The following is a 24837-nucleotide window of genomic DNA, read 5'->3' as shown; positions in this document are numbered from 1 at the left end:
ACCGGATCGGGTGTGGACACGGGTACAGTCTATCATAGCCCCCTCCTCCATGGGAGTCACATAGGAGGGCTGCCCCTCGCCCATCCAGCCAGAAAGTGACTCTCTGAGGGGAGTGGGCAGCTCACGTCCATGGTGGTGGCAGGACCTGGCTGGCTCCATCCCCACAGTGTGGCGTGAGTGGACCAGGCCTTCTCGCCCTCTCCCCCTGAGCCTCTCGCTTACACAGGCTCTAGGGCTTTAAAATACGTTGAACTGTGGCCAGCTGTGTGTTTGGGCCAGGGCAGGGCAGCAGCCAGGAGTGTGCACAAGGAGTCCCCAGCAGCCATTGGGGGGGGGGGGGGGTGCACACACGCGCGTCTCTCCACAGTTTGAAAGCCGATGGTTTAGAAGAGAAATGTTCTTCCTTTGTTGTTAACACTCTTTGACATCAGCAAAGTTTTCCAACCTAATTTATTTTGCACTAGTCACTTGTAGCTTGGATGATGCCACAAAATGAATCAGTTTCGCTTTTGGGGGTAGTCCCGTTCCCTGTCTGCTTTTCAGGCACTGGTACAATGGGGCGTCTGCGTTGCCAGCATTTCAGAGAAATGTGTAGAACCAAAGGAAAAATCCCCCAGCTTCCACCAGTATTCAGGCAGCGGTGGTGGTTAAATCCTACACTCATTTCTATAGCTGTTAAGTTCTGTAGATCAGGGGTGGCCAAACTTACTGACCCTCCAAGCCACATACAATAATCTTCAGAAGTTTGAGAGCCGCAGGACACTCCCAGGGTTCCCTGAGCCGCTTCCCTCCTTGCAGGGCAGAAGCCCCTAACCCCATCAGCCTGCTGCAGGGCAGAAGCCCCAAGCTCCCTCCCCCACTCTGGTAGGTGGAGAATGGAGGGAGAGTGTGGGGGAGGGTGGGCTCCGTGAGCTGCACTTTAACTGTAAAAGAGCCTCATGCGAGCCGCGGTTGGCCTGCTATAGATGCTTGTTTTTGGCAAGTCTGAATTTGGGACCTACTTTGACCTGATGGTGTCCCCTTAACTAGTCATGCAAAATACTCTTTGGAAACACTGGACGTCTTGGGAAGTTCCAGAACTTGTGCTTTCCTCTTTGAGGGGGCCGATGGGGGTAAAACAAGCCTTGCAATGCCTGACATCAGTATCCTGAGAGAGGAAATGAGTGCAATAGGATCTGTTCCAAAGCACGCCATGGATGGAAATAGGAGTCACCTCGCTCCAGAGTCCAGTGCACATTCACAATGCACCTTAGAAGGGATTCTGTTACTTCCCACCCCTGCCACCTGACCTGATGTACAGTCTCAACCCCAGTGGGTCTATTCTAAAGGTCCCCGTGAGGCCCAAGTGGATAGGATATAAAATGTTTTGGTGATGCAAAATTGAGACAGGAGGGGATCGAGGAGCGGCTCAGGGATGATGTTATAAGGCTGAAAGATTTGATGGTGCTTCGTATAAAAGTTGAGTGGTAGTGTGCAAACTGATGTGAGATGACAGTGGTAGACGGTTCAAATAGTTTGGAAACTCAGCTTGTTAATAATTAGACTCCTCGCTGCCAGGGGTGATTTAGACGTGATTTGAGTCCGTGACTGCTCCTGCTCTTTTCAGTGCCCTCATCCCCTTTGAAAGTGAGACATTTGGATTCGGGAAGGGAATTGCTTCCTATTATTCTTGTTCAGCATAATTAAAGGGTGGCCCTGGGAAGGAAGTTTCTTCATCTGTCTGCTCCTTGCACTTTGTTATCTGGCACCTCATTGTCACTCCAGAGCTTGCATGCAATGTGGCGTGTGTTGTTTTTAAGAGACCTTAGAAATAGAAAGTCTCATGTTTGGTAAGGGCGGAAAAATGGCCCTACTGATAAACTGTAGATGATTGAAACTGAGGAGGAAATGAAAACCCTAAGTGGAACTTTCCTCCTATTGATGCAGTTTGTTTACCTATTTCACTTTCTAACCTATTGTTACACTCAGTTTCACTTTCTCTTTCTGCTCAGATTCACTTCCTGGTTCCCATGCAGGTTGTGGGCTCTGCAGTATTTGCAAATCAAACACTGGGGGGGGGCAGCGGGGGGGGGCAGTATTAAATCCACAAATTTACTTGCATCCCTTGAATTTTTTTTCCCAAAAAACATCAGGGAAATGTTCCTAGGAATATTACTTTGTAAAGTTAATTTTTGCAGAACAACATTTGGGCCAGAAATACTCAGTGCTGCCCCCTGAAGGCTGTGGTGGAAGCTGATTCAGCATGTGGCATGGTTGTGTTACAGTCATGCAGTAACATGGAGCTCTTGGTCAAGCTGGTGTGCAATCGTGAGCTAGTTAATTCTCCCAACACCAGTGAGGTCAGTCAACACTGTCACCTTTTTAACGGGTGGAGAAGCAGAGGCCTATGGACATTGCTTGAGCTGTGCAGCAAGTCACTGTGGCTGAGTTGGGATACAAACTTGGGATCATTTTGTTTGTAATCCCATGCGCCGTCCACTAGATCCGTTGCCTTCTAAGGCTATTGTTACCGCGGATGAAGATAGTAATGCATACCATGCAGGGGATCCAGTTTTGTCCTTTAGGGTGACCGTCTGTCCCTTATTTTAATGTGTCGTGAAATATATTAAAAGTGATCATAAGTACCATTTTAAGCAGTACAATTAAGTTGATGATAATTGCACTGTATCCTTGAGGGCAGTAGAAATGTACAGGTGAGAGAAAAATGCCTGATATGCTAAAGGAAATGGGATCTCCCCAAAATGTCCCTTAAAATGAGACATTGCTCCTTATTTTCCTTGTGGTTTTCCCCCTTATTTCCATCCAGCAAAGATGGTCACTCAGGGGTCCCCCTGAACCCATTTTCACTCTCTGGAAGGGATGAAAGGCAGAGCATGGCTTTCTCTCTCACCTTGTCAGTTTCACAGCATTCCAGGTCCTCTGGGGATATGGAGGGCGCAGGGCAAGATTTTCCCGTTAGCTGTTGGAATGGCTGTATTCCTTAGAAAGGCAGCTTTGTTAGGTTCTTCCATTTACTACTTCATTAGTTCCTCCCCACACACACACACACACACACAGCCTTTGTTCCTAATCAGAGGAGTCACTCAGTGCTCTGTGAAGGGTGGCCATGCTCATTCAGAGATCTCCTCTGGACAGACTGGCTCCCTTCTTCAGAAGTGACATGGTTAATAGAAATGCTCCTGGAGTGATGTACATTTCAGTGGACGTACTATCAGCACATCAGACTTTCCCAGCACATGGAAAGAGCATTGGGGGTCCATTTCTTTGCAAACCACTGAAGCTCAGTGTTTATATATAAGTTCCAGCCGAAAATATAAGTAAGCAAAACCCTTTCCCTTTGCCTTCCATTCTGTGACCATCCGGTGTCATAGTCAAGCTGTTAGGGAATGGGTCATTTGGTAAGAGGGCCCAGGACCGGAACGTCTTACCTGATATGCCACCATCCTCACACACTTTGGGGGTTCAGATAAAATGGGACCTGGATCCAAATCCGTCCTGGATCTGGTTTTATAAAATCCATGATGGGGATTTTTGCAAACCCAAGCCCACTTTTGGCTGTTGCTGATCAGTTCCTTGGGTGTAGTAATATGTGTATGCTCCCAATAGCAAGGCTGAGAGGGGAAGTCAGCACATGGTTAACTTATTCTACCAGCCAGATTTAAAGAGGAGGCCTATTCATGAGGTAGCACCAGCCACCATCAACTATTATTGACCTCATGATGCTTCTACCGATAGCGTGCACTGATACTGCCAAGTGGGGAACTGTCCGATCAGCTGCTGAACATTATCCTTGGACTAAAATGTCAATACACTTCTCTTGCTGGTGGCAATTATGCAAATGAAGAAGCAACCAGATCTGGTGAGAAAGAGGTGAGAGGGAATGCCCCACTGTAAGAAGTTTGAAATCCCACTGCGTTAACACCATTACCAAAGCAATGCTTGGAGATGATAGCAAATGCAAACAATAGATCTAACATTGTTAATCTAATCTAATAAATCTAACACCAGGGCCTGATGAAATGCATCCTAAAATACTCAAGGAGCTGACTGAGGAGCTATATGAACCATTAGCGATTATCTTTGAAAAGTCATGGAAGACCCGAGAGATTCCAGAGGATGGGAAGAGAGCAAATATAGTGCCCATCTATAAAAAGGGAAATAAGGTCAACCCAGAGAATTACAGACCAGTCATCTACAGTATTGGCCAAAGCTTTGCCCAGATCTCTGCTACTGAGGAATGGACCCCAAACACGCTCAGCCTCAGACATCCCTAAAATCCCCTACCCGGTTTGTGGGAATTTCCCGAAGATTTTTGTCGGCGGGAATCTCTCACAGTCCTCCTGGGTGTCCCCATGTGAGCAATTCAAACACGCTTCTCAGCTGGTGTACATATCCAATTATTTTACCTGAACTATGTCAGTTCATGAGAGATGAGGGTCTGGCTGCAATTTTCAAGGAACAATGCTTAACAAGGAACAACGCCTTCTAAAAAAAAGACAGAGTTTGAAAGCATGAGTGCAACTGGGACTTTCCTCTCATAAAAGCGGGGGGATAACCAGACTCAGTGACTCTCCATGGCCACCCCCTTATTTCCGCAGAGCATGGAACCCATTCTCATGTCCACACCCTGTCTTCCTTCCTTTCCAGCCAACTAAGCTGCTCACATCCCCCCAGTGCTACTAACGGGAGCCGAATGCCCCTTGTGACGCTGGCAGACCAGGTGCCAGTTCGTGCCAAGGTCCTCATGACTTAACGGAACATTGACCAACGCTCAGCTGGAACCAGTCCAGTTCCCCTGTGTGCTAGTATCTTTAAAATGGGTATTAGAGTTAGAAGAACGTATTTAGGGTTTAGACTCTGTTGAAGGGATTTGAGCATTTGTACTGTGAGCCCCTGTGACCATGTAAATCACCAGACAGGAGAGAGACACTGACTAGTGTGAAGTGCTGGTCTCCAGCCGAAGGTGTTAGGTCCCTGCCCCACAGGAAATGTCTTTCAACACCAGACGGGCTATTTGTGGGACATAAAAGAGGACAAAAGACCGTTGTTCTGCTGTTCCCCCCTCTCCCTCATGAAGATGAGTCGTGCAAGTGGATTCCTCCTGTCAGCTGAATTTGCAGCTCTGGGGATGGGGTGGGGATTAAAAAACCCCTAACAAGAAGAAACTGTCTCTCTATGGTGCTTGGACTCAGGGGGGAGGGGAGGGGAGAGCAGACAAGGTTTTCTAGGCAGAAGCAAGAGTCCTCAGCTATTTAGCCTGGGGTAGCCCTAAAGGACATACAGAACTTGCTTATTAAGCTTCTATTACCTTTTGAAACTGAAGATCAGAACTCATTTGTGTGTGTATGTTTACTTCCTTCAGCTCTCTTGTTTCCTTTACATAGTATTTAATAAATCTGTACACAGTTTACTGTAGGTTTGGCTACAAGCATTCTCTTTGGTGTGACATTTGATGTGCAATTGACCTGGCGTAGGTGGCTGGTCCTTTGGGACTGGGAGTAAGCTGAATATTGCTGTGATTCTTGGTTTAACCAACCATCTATCACAAAGGCAGGCTCACTGGGTGGAGAGACAGATTGGAGCACCCAAGGAGACTGACTGTGACTCCATGTTATGGCTGTTATGGTGCCGGAAGAACTTACACTTGCTAATTGGTGGGTGAAATCTAAGCATAGATCTCACAGCCATTTGGGGTAGGTGCCCTGCTTCCTAACAGTGTGCTCTGAGGTTGCTTCTCATGCTCGAGTCACGGCAAACAGCTTGACAGCCTCGCAGCTAGCCTCGGGGGAATTCAGCGTGGGCCCAAACCAAAACTGAAATGAGGACTGACCCCCTCAAACTCAATACTCAGATCCAAACATCCCTCAACTCCAGAGAGGCTCAGTCCTAGATCTGATCATTGTAGCTTGCTTCTGTATGTATCTATAATGGTCCGAACCAAATCCCTTGTTCTGAACACTCCTGAATATATAGGAGAAGGTTGAATCTGCCCTGGGCTCATCTCTAGAATAGAGTACCAGCCCCAACCCATTCTGGGCACTAAGGGGAAACCGATCAGCTAGAAAAATGTCATTGATCTCACATGTTAGGCACATATCTGGTGGATGGAGATGCTGGAAGCCCTTTTTCTGTATCACGTAGTGTTTAAACATCAGGCATCCAATCTGAAAAAAATCATAACAATTACAAAAATGACCATAACTCCTAAACACATAATTTAATTTGGACCAAAACTGGCAAAAAGCTTCTAAATACTATTGATAATGCAACTATGTACTCAAAAGAGTAGTGTTTGGGGAAATATTTAGCCCCAGGTGATATATTTTATGCATTTTCGTTTACCTTTTTGTCTTCGGTTAAAGCAAAAGTCTGCAGTCACACGACAGTATGAACTTGTTTGTACTATGTAATCCATCCAGATATTGGTCATTATCTGTAGAAAGGACTGATATGAGAAAAGTTTTTCCGTCTGCTCTTTGACATTTTATTAATATTGGCTACTCTCCAGAGATTCCCTCACTGACAACTGATGTTAATACTGTGTAGACCAGGGTGAAATATTTTCAGGATATGTTCCACTTTCTGGGCCAAGACTGGTCCGATGTTGTGTATGATGAAGCAATTTACTGAAAAGCACAGTTGATGAAATGGAGGAATCAAAATGAATTTAACAATGACCACCTTGAGATGGGAGGCATGTATTGTGCAGCAAATGCCATGGGTGATAGAGGCAGTGTGATGCAGGAAAGTGGGTTGGAAGACATCTGTGTGGAAGCCAACATCTATGGTGCTTCTGTCATCAGCCGTGCTCTAAGAGGAAAAGCATGTATCTGTGGTGTTAGAATCCACAAACTGATGAATGAGGCAATGAATCACTTGAAGTGGATGGCACTTGGCAATTCCATGAACAAGGATGTTCTCCCAGATGTGACGAGAAGCATCTTGGAGAAAGCTTGACCATGCATTGAAGCATGTGAAGATGCGGAAAAGGCAAACAGAGAAAACAGACTGGAAGCACAGAATGCACTGAATGGCAGTCACGCCACCAGCTCCTGGATGCCTTCGTTACCCAAGGAAAAACCTGTTCAGATACATTTCTGTTCTGGGAAAACTCTGTCACTGACTTCTCCCAACTCCTGGTGGATGACATAGCAAAAAGAGGTAAGTCCATGGAGCTTGAGACATTTGCAGAGATGACTCCACTTGACTTCCAGTGTGGTCATGTGAATTATGCTGGATGGAGTAAATGTAGATGTGTAAATGTAGCAGAAGCCAGACCTCTGGAGGAGGAGAAGCCAGCTATATATCATGCCCTAGCTCAGGGATCAGCAACCTGCGGCACGCATACCAAAGGCAGCAAGCGAGCTGATTTTTACTGACACCCTGCTGCCAGCTGGGGTCCCGGCCGCCAGCCCCACTCAGCCCGCCGCTGGTCTAGGGTTCTGTCCGCCAGCCCCGCTCAGCCCGCTGATGGTCTGGAGTTCCGGCCACTGGCCCTTGCCAGCCAGGGTCCTGGCCATTGGCCCTGCTCAGCCTGCTGCCAGCCTGGGATACCAGCCGCCGGCCCCGCTCACCTCACTGCTGGTCTGGGGTTCCAGCCGCTCAGCCCCCTGCCAGCTGGGGTCCTGGCCACCAGCCCGCTCAGCCTGCTGCCTGTCTGAGGTTCCGTCAGGGAGCCCCTGTAAATGTAAAATTTATTACTGGCATGCGAAACCTTAAATTAATGAAGACTTGGCACACCACTTCTCCAAGGTTGCCGAGCCCTGCCTTGGCTGATAGTCAGGGAGCAGTCCACCAGACTGCCAGACCTTTGCTGGTGTATGGATAACAAAACAGATGTGTGGCCGTCAGCCACAAAGCTCCGGAAAGCAGCTACCACAAAGTGCATGGCTGCAGATGAAACTGGAATTATAAAAATGGTGACTGAAGGAATGACGAATCCTTTTAGCACGGCAACTGGAACAAGGCCAGAGAACAGCCAGCTGTTTATGAACATTGCAGTGTCTACTGGGGCCTCACCTGAAACTGAGGCAACTTTGTGCATGATAAGAAAGAATGGAACACAAGAAATCAAGCACTTTGGAACCGGCAGGCTGCAAAGGGGTGAGATAGACCGCTTTGATCCCATGAAAGGCATAATGTCAAATCCATAGGCACCATCTCCATGGGTGCTCCAGGGCTGGGGTTCGTGAAATGTTACAGGAGGTTCTCGGGGGGGAAAAAATTCTCTAATGGTGGACAGAGCTGTCCCTCGGGACCCCAGGCAGCACGGGCCAGCAGCCCAGAGCCTCTGGACTTCCAAGAGCTAAGCAGATCAAAGCAAGCATATCTATCACACTGAGGAGATTTAAACTTCAAGACTCCGTATAAGAAATGGAAAGGGAGGTGGGTTTTTTTTGCTGTTTTTAAAATTAAATAGGCAGCTAGTGTTGTTTTCAAAATTATTATGAAGAACAAGTTTAAGCTTTGTTGTAACATGCATTGTTTGCTTGGACTGCTCAAGACCTGAATGCTTGTGCAGGAGGATCTTTTTGAGTTGGCTTCTTAAATACCTTCATGCTGTTTCACATCTGATATTCCTTGAGGAAACATAGGAGCCTTGTCTTATAACAGGCTTATTCAAAGTGATACAAGCTACGAAAGTGAGATCTTGGAAGAGTGTTGCCGGTTTCATAATGTAATAAAAATACTGTAATGATAAATAATAATAATAAATAGTGTGTAATAAGCATGTCATAAAAACAAATTTTATATTTCCAAGATCACTGCTTTTATTTTATGTTCAGGTAAAGGAGAAAATCCTGGAAATATTCCTTCATTTTTAGGAGGGGGTTCGTGAGACTTGACATTTTAGTGAAAGGGGTTCACAGGTTGTTAAAGTTTGGGAACCACTGAGTTAGGGTAACCCGCAAGCTAGAAAAATTTCATTGCATAACTGGATGGATGTAGCTGCTGGAATTGGTGCAGTTTTTTTCATATCAAGTAATGTTTAAATGTTATCTGGCATCCAAGCTGGAAAAACAAATAAACTTCCCCAAAGGGACATGACTCATAGAAGCACAATTTAATGTTGACCAAAACTGGCAGAAAGCTTCTAAATACAGCTGATAATGCAACTATGTACTCAAAATAGCAGTGTTTTGTTAAGTTTGAGAAATACTGATTGGGTTTTGATTTGACTGGAGTAGAAACATGGGCCTGATTGTCTGGGGAAAAACCGTGTACTTAGTTTTGGTCAGTTGTTTATTTTGCGTTAAATAGTCTGTGTGTTGTTTTGTTTTCTTTGCATGTGAAAATGACTAATTTAAAAATATAATACTGTACAGTCTCTGATTTAAAGTAATTAGCTATTGATATTATTTAACTAGTAATTTTTGCCCAGAAGTTTGCATTTGCTTTTTGGTATGTATGTATGAATTGGCTTAGCTTTTTTCCCTATTGATTTTCTGTGAATAAATGTTGCCCCAGTGACCTGCAAGAGACGGAGTTTAAAACCGATCTGTCTGTATATATTTTCATTGTCCTTTTGAGGATAACAGAGATAAAACACACGTTTAAGTGCGTATTGTTAAAAAAATAACTCCGTATGTGTACCCACAAGATGGCTAGCGCAGCCCCCACCCTCAATTTTGTGTCTGCCCACTTCAGCCCCGACACCGGGAAGAAGCTGGAGCTGTCTCTGCCCTAAGGTGAGTGCCCATGCCACTCAACAATGGGCTGTTCTGTGAGGGGCTATTGCACTTTTAATTAAATATGGATCGGGGCCAAAGAAAACATGAATCGGTATTGTGTCCCCACTGGTTCAGATGCTCACCCAGGTGGTGGGATACCCCAGTTCAAACCCCTCCTTTGTAAAGGGGCTTGAACAGGAGTCTCCCTGCTCCCAGGGAGGGTCAGAGGTGGGTGATTCCTCTCCAAATCCCCCCTCTATCTCAAGAAGGCAACGGCCTCCGGAGAGCAAGAGGGGATGTCCCATCTCGGAGGACAGCCACCTGGGAGAGAAGAAATCCCTGTTCACACCGCTTCCTAACAGGCAGGGGGGAGATTTGAACAAGGCCCAAATAATATTTAATTCAGGTGGAACAGCTTCAGGAGGCACAGCTGAGGGATGCCCATGCCCAAGGAGTAGGGCACTCACCTGGGCATCGGGAGAGCCCTATTCAAATCCCTTCTCATCAGGGTGTGTGTGGGGGGTGAAGCACAGTGAGTGGGTACCCCAACCACTGGGTAAACGTAACACAGGACAGAGGCCTCTGCCTCCTTCCCCCTCTCCCCTAGGCTGTTCTGCAGACATTAGGCAGGTACCTGACAATTGCACAATAAACGATTTCGGGGTTCCTGGCTGTGGATCACAATCCGAGACAGGCACCGAAATCCGTGAAAGGGGCAGGGCTTAGCACAACCCCTCTTGTTGGCATCTCCCAGTGGTTGGCACAGGTGGTTCCCTGCTGGCTCTCGTGGATCCCATTCTCTGGTGCCTCTCTCTCCCTGTGCCTTGACAAAGGAGCCTCAGTGCCTGATGCAGGCTTGGGGAACCCCCAGTGGGGTGTTTAGATGTCTCGAGGCAGCTGAAAGTTAGGGATGGCGCCGCTGAGTATTGTCATCCCTTTGTGGACCTGTGCCACGCTGCTGAGACAAGGGATGCCCGGTCCATATTACAGGCGAATAGCCCAGTGACTGTGAGGGAGCTGAGAATGGGCTTGCTTTGTGAACGTCACAGGTAGTGAGGTCAAGGTGGGGAATGCAACAGACCGCATTAATGCAGGCCACAGCCTCACACCCAAGCCCGGGGTGGGGAGTTGAGAACAAGCAGTCTCAGTGCATGCCCTAGACACAGAGCCTTGGGATTGGGCATTGCGGTGGGGTGTGAGAGGCATTCCGGAGCTCTCCTTCCCGCCCCCCACTCCTGCTGCTCGGGGGGAGCAGTGTTTTAAACTCTTCCACCCACTGCTCTGGTGCTCAGCTGCTGTCTTCAGCCATCTCTTTTCCCCCATGCCACTGCAAGCGGAAGTAGAGTCACACCCACCGAGAGCATGAATGTTTGGCAGCATAAGACAACTGTCTGTTCCCAGCTCCATAGCCCCTCTGTGCATGGGACTGACTCTCTTCTTTTGGCCAACACCTGGTTTGAAATAGCATTGATCTACCCCACAGATAGAGCAGTGTCTTGGGCACCTTGATGCAGCAGCTGAGTCCAAAGTCCATGTGAGCACCCTGTTTACACTAAGGGCTTGCTTTGCATGAGCAACATGCAAGAACATGTGTGAATCTGCTTCCTTGTGATCTGCTGCCTTGCTATTGCAGAATGGCTGCCAAGTGCTACTTTGACTGATCGTGTGATGTCGTGAAACCTGCCAGCACAGTGCACTTCACAACCAGGGGACAATCTCTGTTCACACTTCACAATCCAGTCACTGAGGAGCATCTGTGCAATCATAGGACTGGAAGGGACCTTGAGAGGTCATCTAGCCCAGTCCTGTCATAAATATAAAGGGGAAGGGTAAACACCTTTAAAATCCCTCCTGGCCAGAGGAAAAACACTTTCACCTGTAAAGGGTTAAAATACTTTCAAAAGCTGGGGGGAGGGAGAAACAAAGTCTCTCTCTCTGTCTGTGTGATGCTTTTGCTGGGAACAGAACAGGAATGGAGTCTTAGAACTTAGTAAGTAATCTAGCTAGAGATGCGTGAGATTCTGTTTTCTTTAAATGGCTGATAAAATAAGCTGTGCTGAATGGAATGTAGATTCCTGTTTTTGTGTCTTTTTATAACTTAAGGTTTTGCCTAGAGGGATTCTCTATGTTTTGAATCTAATTACCCTGTAAGGTATTTACCATCCTGATTTTACAGAGGTGATTCTTTTACTTTTTCTTTTCTTTTAAGAATCTGATTGTTTTTTCATTGTTCTTAAGATCCAAGGGTTTGGTTCTGTGTTCACCTATGCAGATTGGTGAGGATTTTTATCAAACCTTCCCCAGGAAAGGGGGTATAGGGTTTGAGAGGATTTTTGGGGGAAAGACGTTTCCAAACAGGCTCTTTCCCGGTTGTATATCTGTTAGACGTTTGGTGGTGGCAGCAATAAAGTCCAAGGGCAAAAGGTAAAATAGTTTGTATCTTGGGGAAGTTTTAACCTAAGCTGGTAAAAATAAGCTTAGGAGGTTTTCATGCAGGTCCCCACATCTGTACCCTAGAGTTCAGAAGGAAGGAAGGAACCTTGACAAGTCCTCTGCACTCATGGCAGGACTAAGTATTCTCTAGATCATTGCTGACATGTGTTTGTTTAACCTGCTCTTAAAGACCTCCAGTGATGGAGAATCCACAACCTCCCTAGGCAATTCATTCCAGTGCTTAACCACCCTGACAGTTAGGAAGTTTTTTCTAATGTCCAACCTAAACCTCCCTTGCTGCAATTTAAGCCCATTGCTTCCTGTCCTATCCTCAGAGGTTAAGAATTTTTTTCTCCCTCCTCCTCGTAACAACCTTTTACGTAATTGAAAACTGTTATCATGTCCCCCCTCAGTCTTCTCTTTTCCAGACTAAACAACCCCAATTTTTCACTCTTCCCTCATAGGTCATGTTTTCTGGACCTTTATTCATTTTTGTTGCTCTTTTCTGGACTCTCCAATTTGTCCACATCTTTCCTGAAATGTGGCACCCAGAACTGGACAGAGCACTTGCAACCCCTCCCAGCTTGGTATCATCCGCAGTGTACTTTCTATACCATTACCGAAATCATTGATGAAGATATTGAACAGAACTGGACCCAGAACCGATCCCTGCGGGACCCCACTCGTTATGCCCTTCCAGCATGATTGTGAGCCACTGATAACTACTCCCTGGGAACGGTTTTCTGACCAGTTCTGCATCCACCTTATTGTAGCTCCATCTAGATTGCATTTCCCTAGTTTGTTTATGAGAAGGTCATGCAAGACAGTATCAAAAGCCTTACTAAAGTCAAGATATACCACGTCTACCATTTCCCCCCTATCCACAAGACTTGTTACCCTGTCAAAGAAAGCTATCCGGTTGGTTTGACACAATTTGTTCTTGACAAGTCCCTTTTTATAGATGGGCACTATATTCGCTCTCTTCCCGTCCTCTGGAATCTCTCGCATCTTCCCTGCTCCGCCCCCACCCTGCCTCTTCCCGTCCCCACCCCACCTCTTCCTTCCCCCAATACTCCCCCTCGCCCCCAGTGCCTCCTGCACACTGCTGAACATCTGATTGTGGTGGGCGGGAGGGGCTGGGGGAAAGGAGAAGGAGCTGATCCATGGGGGTGCTGAGCACCCACTATTTTTTTCGCATGGGTGCCCCAGCCCTGGAGCACCCATGGAGATGGTGCTTATGGATTTGAGATTATGCCTTTCATGGGATCAAAGCGGTCTATCTCACCCCTTTGCAGCCTACCGGTTCCAAACTGCTTGATTTCTTGTGTTCCATTCTTTCTTATCATGCACAAAGTTGCCTCAGTTTCAGGTGAGGCCCCAGTAGACACTGCAATGTTCATAAACGGCTGGCTGTTGTCTGGCCTTGTTCCAGTTGCCATGCAAAAAGCATTTGTCATTCCTTCAGTCACCATTTTTATAATCCCAGTTTCATCTGGAGCCATGCACTTTGTGGTAGCTGCTTTGTGACTGACGGCTGTATGCCACACATCTGTTTTGTCATCCGTATACCATGAAAGGTCTGGCAGTCTGGTAGACTGCTCCCTGACTATCAGCTAGGGCATGATATATTGCTGGCTGCTCCTCCTCCTCCAGAGGTCTGGCTTCTGCTATATCTACACATCTACAATTATTCCATCCAGCATAATTCACATGACCACACTGGAAGTCAAGTGGAGTCATCTCTGCAAATGTCTCAAGCTCCATGGACTTGTTATCATCTCTTTTTGCTATGTCATCCATCAGGAGTTGGGAGAAATCAGTGACAGTTTTCCCAGAACAGAAATGTATATGAACAGGTGTTTCCTTGTGTAACGAAGGCATCTAGGAGTTGGCAGAGTGACTGGGAATTCCCACACTCGGTAGAGGATTTTAGAGATGTCTGAGGCTGATTTGGGTAGCTTGGAATTTAGGATTTCTGTGCCAGCGACATTGTTGCCAGTTTTCCAGTTTCAGCTTAACAGAGTGTGTTTGGGGTCCATTCCTCAGTAGCAAAGATCTGGGCAAAGCTTTGGCTAATACTGTAGCAAAGCGAGGAAGGGTGAATTACACAGAAAAAATGTTTAATGTATGGAAGCTTTCCATTAGTAAACAGAACTGGCCACATGATGGCACCATTAGCCAGAGCAGCAAAGAGGATCTGCTGTCCAGCCTTATGAAACAGGAATCTGTTTTCACAGCGTCAGTCTCTAGTTTCATTTTCCCAAGGAATAGAATGGTGTCTGCTCATTTATTGAGATCATCAGCAGCGTAGGGACTATTCCATGAATGAAATGTAATTTTAATTCATGGGATACATTGTGCGTGTGTGTGTATGTCTGCCCGTCCATACCCCCGTCCCAAGAGGGACTGTATGCTGGGATCAGAGAGGGGGCTTAGCAGAATGTGGGCTGCATGGAGAGAGTGGAGATTTCTGGCACTGAAAAGGGTAGTTTTGTGGGGAGTGCTGAGCTTCCAGTCCCACAGGGGTTTTCCCATAATCCCTCCACGAATCTACATGGAAAACCCCTTATCTAGGGAGGCAGTCCTCTTCTGACTAGGGGCCTTCCCAATTCACTGGCCATCTGGAGAAGGGCAAAAGGTGCTGCATACAAAGGGCTGCCTGAGGTCTCAGTGAAGTCAATGGAAATATGTCAATTTATGCCAGCTGAGATTCTGGCCCAATATGAAGTAATCAGTGAGTGTAGTTCGTTTTGGTTGCTCTGGGGGGCTCTGATGCTGCTTTGAGTTGGTGTGTCTTGGTCTGTGGGGAGCTTGCTTCTGATGATGAACTCAGAGAGCTTGGGTGCTTGTTTGAAGGCCAGAAGTGGGGTCAGGAAAGATTTCTTTCAGGATGGGGTCCCCATCGAGTATGGGTCATAGTTGTTTGATGATACCCCAGATGGGTTCCAGTGTGGGATGGTAGGTGACTGTGACAGGTTCGGTCACAAATACCCCTTGGTACTGTCACCTGACATGCTGAAATTACCTCTGAGCCCATTTTCCCTGCCAGCTTGGGACTGAGCCCATTTTCCCTGCCTTGTTGAGCCAGACATGCTAGCCACCTACAAACACAGACCCAGGTCTGGTCCACGCCCCCAAAGCTGCAGACTTAACTGAAAACAGCTCAGCAAGTACCTATCTCCAGCACCCAGACACCCAGCTCCCAATGGGAGCCAAACCCCAAATAAATCCGTTAGACTCATAAATTGTCTGCCCTCTATAACACTGATAGATATGCACAGCTGTTTCCCCCCCCCCACCGAGTATTAATCACTTACTCTGGGTTCATTAATAAACAAAAGTGATTTTATTAAATATAAAAAGTAGGATTTAAGTGGTTTCAAGTAATAGACATAACAAAGTAAGTCACGAAGCAAAATAAAACAAAACGTGCAAGTCTGAGCCTAATACTGTACATTAAGAAACTGATTACTAGTAATATCACCCACAGAGATGTTCCAATAAGTTTCTTTCACAGACTAGACTCCTTCCTAGTCTGGGCCCAATCCTTTCCCCTGGTACAGCCCTTGTTAGTTCCAGCTGACATCTTAGGTGTTAAACAGGAGCTTTCTCATGACTGGCCCCCTTTGTCCTGTTCCACCTCCTTTTATCTCTTTGACACAAGGCGGGAATCCTTTGTTTCTCTGGGTCCCCACCCCTCCTTCTGAATGGAAAAGCACCAGGTTTAAGATAGATTCCAGTATCAGGTGACATGGTCACATGTCACTGTAAGACCTCCTTCTTCATTACCCACTGGCTGGGCTACACTACACGGGAAGGCTTGCAAGTAAACAGAGCCATTTACAACCAATTGTCCTTGCAAGTAAACAGAGCCATCAGGATTCTAAACCACCATTAATGGCTCACACTTTGCATAATTACAATAGGACCTCAGAGTTACACTTCATATTTCTAGTTTCAGATACATGAATGATACATTCATACAAATAGGATATATTCAGTAGATTATAAGCTTTGTAATGATACCTTACAAGAGACCTTTTGCACAAAGCATATTCCAGTTACATCATATTCACCCCTATAAACCTATTTCCATAAAACATATGGAGTGCAACGTCACAGTGACAACTCGGGCTGTGCGGTCAGAGTGGGGTTTATTTCTGTATTGAAGCAAGTTCTCTTGGGGTGTTTGGGTAGCCCATTCCATGATGGGATCTACTTCTCTGGTAGAGCATCCTTGTTTGGTGAAGGTGATTTTGAGTGTGTTAAGGTGTGTATCCAGGACTTTCTCCTCAGAGCATATTCCATGGTATCTGTTTGCCTGGCTGTAGATAACAATTTTCTTGGTGTGGTTGGGGTGGTTACTGGATCTATGAAGGTAGGACCAGCCTGGGAGTTTAAATTTGTAACTTTGCAAACCACTGAAAACCATGGACTGAACAAAGACACTGGATTTATGGTTTATTACAACAATCTATAACCCACTAACCCCCTCTTTTATCCTATGACTGCAGAGGTATTAACTGGCCACTCTACCTTGATTGGTCCGTTACCATACGTGCTAACTACTCACGCCAAACAATCTGTTCCACCTTTAGCTGTGACACTCAAAGTACCTTTCCCAGACCTGAGGAAGAGCTCTGGGTGGCTCGAAAGCCTGTCTCTCTCACCAGCAGAATCGCTCCAAGAAAAGATATTACCTCACCCAATTGTTTCTCTAAGGATTTGAAGGGTCATAGAGATGAAGGCCTTGTTTACACTGTGGATTTGCCTCGATTCCAGCCACTGGTGTAGCTGCAAACTTGTAGCTCTGGAAAACTATGATTTGCCTGGGTGCAGCTTACCTCTGCTTGGAACCGGGAGTAGCTGCACTGTTGGGATCGGCCACTTTGCTTGTCTGCTCTAAGGGTTTGCATTAGAGCAGCTGCAGCAGTTGCTGGCCACCGACGGCTGAAGCATGTCCTCAACATAGACAAGGAATTGAGCTTCTGCCCTTCAGCTGTGAGGTGGCCTCTTTGATGGACATTGGCTGGGAAGCATGTGGGGGAATCTTGCGCTGTTGCTGCCCGCGGAGTCCTCATTTTGTGGGAAAACAGAGGATCTCAGTATTTAGCACTGTCTGTCTGGCACCTTTCACCAGCTCAAGATTAATTATAATTCATTAAAGGCAGTAACTCTGCACAGAAACTACAATTACACTGCACATCTGTGATGTTTTTCAGGCATTTATGGCTAAATGAAATAATTTCCTTTTGAAAAAAAGGATCCCACTTTTAGAAAACCTTTTAGAAGAGGCCTTGCACAATACTTAGAGGAGAGACTGATCTCAGCTGTAGCTCATTTCCTGCCTCTTTCTCAGATTGAGGTGTTGCAACTGTGCTGAATTAAAGAAGACAGTTCTGTTTCTGTGGGATCCTTCACAGAATTTCTTCCCTCCTTTTCCCTCGAAAAGTCAATTGGTTTAAATCAAATAGAAATGGGGGGTAAGGGGGAGTTTGCCGAATGATGAGCTCGTGCACTGTTGTTCCACATTTCTAAAATTCATCTCTAGAAGCAGCTGCAGAAAAGTGCTGAGATGAGTGCTTGCTGATTTTGCAATAAAGGGGCCTCTGATTTTCAGGGTAATTTAGTGGTTTAAGTACAAATACACAAAATGGAACATGTACAAACAAGCAAGTATCCTAAGAAGCAAATGACATGAATTGTTTCGATATTTTTGTAGAAGGGACATGTGCTATCTTGCTAATTTGATACACCTGGAGTACAATTCAGCATTCATCTCTTATGAAATCAAATCCAACAGGAGATTATTCTCCTGGTGGAAGATATTGGACCCATCGAACCCTCCCCATCCCCTGATCTCTGACCGCTTTGTGTGTGGCAGACCCATCACGCCTAGCTCCTGAGTTCAAGTCAAGAATTCCCAGATAAAACGCTCGCTGCTCCCAGATGCTGATGCCCTGGTCATTCTAACACCGACGCAAGTGGTTTCCAAAGGAATTTCTGCCTATTAAAACATACTTCAGGGCCAGGGCTCGACATGTCGGCTTGGATTCAAACAAGAATCATGCTATTTCAGAAACAAGCTAACGTTTGTCACAGGCTTCTAGAAACGGAACATACTCTAAGTTGTATGTAGCAGAGTCTCGTAACGAATGCACTCTGGTGCTTTAGGCTGACTTTGGGGACATTACAAGAAAAGGCTACGTAGCTCTCCTAGCTTTGTAAATTATTATTTATATTGCAGTAGCACCCAGAGGTGCCACTCAAAGATCAAGGCCCCGTTTTGCAAAGTGCGTTACACACATATAACAAACGAAGGCTCCCGTGTGTTCCTGGCAGGCCAGGTGCCAGCTCTTGCTCAGGCTGCAGGCATTAGTTAGGAACTGACAAACTCATAGCTGGCAATCCGACCAGTTCACTTATGTGGTGGTGTTGCTCAAAACAGGTATTAGTCTTATAAGAATGTATTTAGGGTTTAGAGTCTCTGAAATGCTGGCATGTTGCTGCTTGGATTAATCTCACCTGTAATGTCTGTATTCCATGCTATAAGGCAATATGTAAGGTTTGCTTTATAACTTTGAAAATGTTTGCTCTGAACTTGTGAACTCAGATGGGAAGAGTGTTTCCCCCTGCCCATCCAGAAGGACTATCAAAATCAGATTGGCCATCAAGGAATATCGCACTACAAAGGATTGGTTATAGGCCCTGTTGCACCTTGGAAATGCTACCTGCAAGGAAGTTGTCCTTGGGACTGGGAGGCTGAAAGAAGGAAATAAAAGACACAGGAAAATTTTCCATCTCTTTGCTGTTTGAACTCTCCCAGGGCCAGAGATACCAAACTGAAGCCAGCGATCTCCAGTGATTACCTTCTGGATCTGCCCTGACACTTTGAATTGACAGATCGCTACAACTCTGTCTCTCTTAGGATTCAGAGTGAAATTCTTGTGTGTGTGTACATGTCTGCTTGCTTTAACCCGTAAATAATTCTCAGGTCTTTTTCCTAGTTTATTACAGCATTGGCTACAGGCATTGTCTTTGCTGTGAGATCTAAGGTACACATTGATCTGGGGTAAGTGACTGGTCTCTTGGGACTGGAAACAACCTGAATATTGTGCAACTTTTGTTGTGTGTCACCATTTATTACTCAGTCCAGCTTGCCTGGGTGGTAGGACAGACTGGACAGTCTTAGGGTATGTCTACACAGCAATGGAAGCCCGGGCTCAAGCCTAACTCCCTTCCCCCCTTGCGTCCACACACCAATTGTGCTAACCTAGGCATTGGACCTAGGGTCCCAGGACCCTGCAGGGCTGGCAGGTCTGAGCCCATGTTAAGCTGGGACCTGGGGTCCAAGCCCTATTGCTTTTCTGTGTGCACATGGCCCCGGCTTGACTCTGGTCCCGGAAGTCCTCTGGATGCGTCCCAGAGATCCTGGCGACAGAGGAGCAGCACTGAAGGCAGTGGCTGGAGGTGCCATTACGGCGTGGCTGAGCGCACTCCCTATTCCTGTTCCTCTGGTGGGGCTGGCAGCTCCTGCTCCAGCTCTTCCTTGCTGCTGAGTGGAGCTGGCCCAGAGCAGGGAGCATAGCTGACAGGTGGGAGGAGGCGGGATCCCACTGAACCCCAAGCCCTGGGGATGCACGTCACTGCTCCACAGCCGGCAGCAGCCAGGCAAGGGTGTGTGTGTTCGTATGAGGGTCTTGACACAAAAGGCCTTGAGAAATTATGCAAAAATAGGGGAACATCCCATAAAAAAGAGAGCCTTCAATCAAGAGCCGAGAGCTTTGCTCACAGACTTTGCCCCAGGAGCAGGCCGCAAAACAGCTGATTGCGGTGGGCGGGAGGGAGGGGGAGGCGCTGATCTGTGGGGCCCACTGGCGGGCAGGAGATGATGGGGGAGAGCTGACGGGGGGCTGCCGGTGGGTGCGCCGGCTCCGGAGCACCCACGGAGTCGGCACCTATGGTACTGAAAAGGTTTAAGTTTACCCCTGAGTCCCGTCCGCTGAAGTACAGAAATCTTAAAATGTTTGACAGCGTCACTCATGTCAAATATGTGCATGACGTGTAATGTTATGGAAAAATGGATAAGGGGGCAGGTGCTGAAGGTAACGATGAAAACCTGTTCCATCTGTTGGCACACACACAGTTGTTGTGGACAGGCACTGATGAGGGAAAAGTGGCCATCCGTGACCAAAAGCCTTCCCCAGTTTCGGAGGCAGCAGACATTGCTGATGAGTCAAGGGCTCATGGGGGCACAAACCCTAGGGGAAGGGAAATCCTCTTGTTCCCCAGGTAAAGAAGAAGGAGGGTCTAGGAATAAACCTAATCCCAACTTTCTTAAACAACCTTAAGGGAGCCTGGATTTTAAAACCCCTTGCCCTAAGGGGAGGCAGGCAGCCTGCCCTCACTGTCGGGCTCCTGGCCATATCAAACCAAATTGCCCCAAACTTAAGGTCGCCCCACAATCTGCACCCACAGCTTCCCCCCCATGAGTCCCAAGGCTACCACTGTGATCCCAGAGGAAATTGTAAAGGAGGAGAATGGCCTCATAAACTATATTAGGACTGAGTCTTGGGAAGGTAGTGAAGAATTTAAGAGTGCTGGAGTGAATAGCACTGAATGTTCAGGCTGGAGCGATGTGGCATCGCAAGTCACTTTGGTTAAGGAAAGTTTGGTAGGGGAAAAGGACAGACTTCCTGGCGAAAGTTGAAATATTCCAGCTTTGGATGAATTTTCTGTGATTGTGCCCCTGGCTAACGTTCGCCCTGAGTGGGCAGATTTTAAGGGGCTGTTAATCGTAGGCATCAGAAATTTGCTGCCCGCTGATGTTTTAATCGGTAATAACATTTCAGCCAGGTCTAAGCAGCCTAATATCATAACGCAACCAGAGAGAGTATGGCTCTGATTCTCCTGCTTTGGCTGTGGACAGCAGGGAAAGCGGCAAAGGGGGGAGAGGAGCGGGAGGGCGATGGCTTCAACCCTATGTCTGTTGAGAGTGGTAGCTTGGCTTCTGAGGAGGAATTTGAGGATTTTTGTGCAGTGCCAGAGTCTGCTCTAACCCTAGGTGAGGCTCAAAAGGAGTTTGTGATTGCAGCAAGATAGACCTAGTGTCTAGGGGGACTATCTGGGACTCCGTTATAAGACTATTGTAGTACTTTGGTACTGTGCGGTCATGGTCGTGGTCATGACTCACTCCAGACAAAGGGGAAACAAGGTTGGGTTCTAAGAATGACCAGATTCAGCTTTCTGCAGAAATTCAGTCAGAGTTCTCCAAACTCCGGGAAAAGGGTGAATTGCACATCTTCACGGGCAGGTTTAAATTCCGCAGCTCTGTCCAAGGCTGTCAGTTCATCCCAGCCATCCAGGGAAACAGTCCAGGGCCAGAGCTCTCCAGCCGAGGAGAAACCTCCCAGAATCATGAACAGCCTGACCACAGCTCTTCTGGTGATTTTCCTTCTAGGGCTTTCCCTTCAGCGCACCCATGCAGGTCAGTGGACATTGCCAGGCCTTTTCAGCAAAGAGCTGTGGGGAGTGCGGGGAGGTGCTGTTGGGGTCGTGGTGAGAGAGGGCCTCATCATACTTCCAGGGCCAGATTCGATAGCCCATTCTGTGTGCTTTGTGATGCAAAGAGCCTGGAAAATGGCCAGATCTCCCCAGTAGGTGTTGTAATGGCCTACAGGGCTCTTATGCCACCCTTCCTGCAGCCCCCAGGGTAGGGACGAAGGAGGAGCGTGTTCAGCATCATGGGTAGCAAAGCATGCTGGGTAAACACCTTCTACCAGGGAAGTTGAATTTGGCACTCCCTCACCAGCTGTTTTGGGGCTCCTTCTGTCTAGGAAGATGCTATGTAGTTGCAAGTCATCATTATTGTCTTTGAACGGAATTCGTAGTACGGGCTCTTTTCCGTCTACACCAAGGTGGGGACACTAGAGAGATGTAACGTGTGTGAAATTGTTTCTCATTTGGTTTCCTTTCCCCCAAAAGCTCCACGAGGTATCCCGGAAGACACAACCTGCTGCGCAAGCGTCACGAAGGGACCTATTCGTTTTGTTAACCTGAGGAGTTTCTACAGGACCTCTCCGGGGTGTAGGAGACCTGCTGTGGTGTAAGTAGCCTTCAGTCAGTCAGGCCTTGCTTTGTGGTGAACAGAGGATAGAATAGGTGTGTGTCAGGGACATGCAGCTTGTGCAAGTGTGAGGGGGAAGGATCACATACTGTGGTCACTTAGCCAGGAAACTGCCCTCTTCACTAAGTAATGAGGAGCCTGATTCCGATCTCACACTGGTTTTGCAGCCGTATGACTCCAATGGAGTTGCTTCTCATTTACACTGATTAATTTCAGCAGAGTCGTTCCGACTTGACACTGGTGTGACTGAGAGGCGAATCAGGCCCCAAGTGTAAATCAAATAATTATTTTATTAATTGTACTGTAAAAAGGCAAATGTATGGAACATATTTCAAGGGCCGGTATTGATTAATTCTTACCCTGCAGAGGAAAAGAGGGCTCTGATTGGCTGATGACCATTCTGCCCATGTGGCTAAGCAGTGGAACTGCTCAGGTCAAGACTCACTAGTTACCCGAATGAAACGGGACTTTATGGGAATGACATGACTTTCCAGGCAGTGCCACGCTGGATGCCTCATGCATTGTGCTACACACTGAGCCCTGGAGGCATCTGCTATAACCACACCTTGCCTTATCTTCCCTTCCTCTACCGTAAAGACACTGTTTAAGTAGCAGCGCACTAATTACAGCTACATGAAAGCTTTACATAAAGCAGAGCAGGGAATTCAAGCCAGGCTGACTTCCTAATCGCCCCCTCCCCCCCATCCTCCTTGTCTATTTTTAAGGCACCGTCCCAGTACATAGGGCTGTGCAATAGGGGGTGTGACAAAGACGCCAGAGGCTCTTCAGAGGTGTTAAAGGCACAGCGGCTACACTCCTGACCCAGCCAGCGCAGAGTAAACGAAAAGGGCGCACGCTCATTAGAGCTGGGCCCAATTCAGCAGCAGCAGCCTTGTCATAAGTAGCCATAGATTCTTCTTTATTCTGGCTTCCTGATAAGGGGGACATTTCAGATCAGACGGAAGGGCTTGAGGAGTAAAACCGAGGTGCGGACCCCTTGTGGTCATTGGAGATCTCGTGGCACTTTGGCAAGATAAGGGTGTTAACCACTGGACCCCAGGCAGACTTCAATCTGAGTTACTCCGTTCAGCCTGCCTAAACCAACTGGGTAATTTCACTCAGCCACAAAGGACCCGATTCTCCTTTCACATACACAGGACTCCACGGACGTCAATGGAGTTACTCTCGATTGACACCAGTGTCTGTGAGAGGAGACTCAGCCCCTAAGACCATGCTTTTCTTCCTTTCCTGAACCGCTGTGTGCTGAACTCAGCTGTTGCAATCCAGTGGTGGGAGCGTATGTGTATGGGGTGAAGCGTGTTGGGATAGGAGGTGCTGCATGAGCTAGAGACTGTTATAACTAGAAGTTGTCAAAGCATTGCCTATTGGTTTGGGATGAAGAAACACTGCACTAGCTGTGGGCAGGTCCCCTAACCTTTCCCTGCCTCAGTTTACCCATCTGTAACTACAGTACTTCACAGGGGAAGCATGAAATCTGCTTTGAGATCCTCGGGTAAAAGGAACCATAGAAATGCAAAGTATTTTAATGTTACCGCCTGGCAGCCAGGGAAATTCTCCTCCTTCAGTCCTCTGCAGATGCTAGCCAGCTGACAGCTGGTGAGTGCACCAGGTACATGAGGCAAAAGACCTCTCCCGGGCTGCCTTATAGCAGTATGCCACGAGCAGCACAAATACGACAGCAGAGGCTGGCAGCGAAGCAGTAAAACCGATGTATTCAGACCCTGGTTTCCTTTCTGGGGTATTCATTGTATTTCTTGGGAGTCACACCCCTGACATCTGCACAACCCTTTGTAAAGTTGACTCCAGGGTAGGACACTGCCTGATCTCGCTCACCAGTTAATAACTGAGCTCCCTAATGTTTCCCCATTGCAGGTTTGTGACTCTCCACAACAGGGAAGTCTGTGCTGATCCAGAGGCCAAGTGGGTACAAACTGCAATCCAGCGCCTGAGGAAAAAGAAGTAACTTCGAACAGCTGCCCCTGTACTCCCAGGGGCCCGCTGGCCCTGCTCTATTTATGTAAAATACCCGTGACTGTTATATATATTAAATCTTTAGTTTTTTGGAACCAGTTGTGTCGTGTGTCATTGTGGCCCTCTGCGTACAGAGAGTGCTGACCAATCGTTTTAAGCCCCGGGTTTGTCCTCACTGATGGATTGTTACAATTGGGTGGGTCATGTGGCCTCAGGGGCCTGTAAGACATTGAGAGGAACTGTTCCGCTGCCCCTCAGTGCTGGGGCCACAGCCCTGGGGACACGGGGCCCAGGGGTCCGGTTTTGAGGGCCCCCTTCTCCTCACGCTCCTCCCGTGGCTGGGCTCCAGCTGGGACGCGTGCCACATGGCCAACTGCCACCTGTCACCCCATCGCCGGCCCCCAGGCCTTGGAGGTGTCTGTATCCCCGTCTCCCGGTGCTGGGAATGGGGCTGCGCCCCCATCCCCCTCACTGCATCCTTTCTGCCCCATCCCCCTCACTGCATCCCTCCCCACCCCAACTCCCCCACCCCATTCCCCTCACTGCGTCCTTTCCCATCCCAACCCCCCGCACCTCCATTCCCCTCACTGCATCCCTCCCCGTCCCAACCCCCCC

General features: G+C 47.5%; 1 protein-coding gene across 1 annotated transcript in view; it reads left to right on the top strand.

The window, feature by feature from the left end:
• The window catches only part of LOC144929174 (uncharacterized), a 46931-nt gene extending 22614 nt beyond the window's left edge, over positions 1–24317 (top strand). Inside the window, exons 6-8 of the mRNA XM_078848160.1 lie at positions 21565–21591; positions 22089–22209; positions 24124–24317. Of these exons, the coding sequence (XP_078704286.1) occupies positions 21565–21591; positions 22089–22163 (102 nt within the window). The 3' untranslated portion in view covers positions 22164–22209; positions 24124–24317. The remainder of the gene's footprint in view (positions 1–21564; positions 21592–22088; positions 22210–24123) is intronic.
• The last annotated feature ends 520 nt before the right edge of the window (positions 24318–24837 follow it).

The sequence above is a fragment of the Lepidochelys kempii genome, chromosome 12, assembly GCF_965140285.1.
Source record: "Lepidochelys kempii isolate rLepKem1 chromosome 12, rLepKem1.hap1, whole genome shotgun sequence".
NCBI lineage: Eukaryota > Metazoa > Chordata > Testudines > Cheloniidae > Lepidochelys > Lepidochelys kempii.
This window is presented reverse-complemented; position numbering and strand designations above follow the sequence as displayed.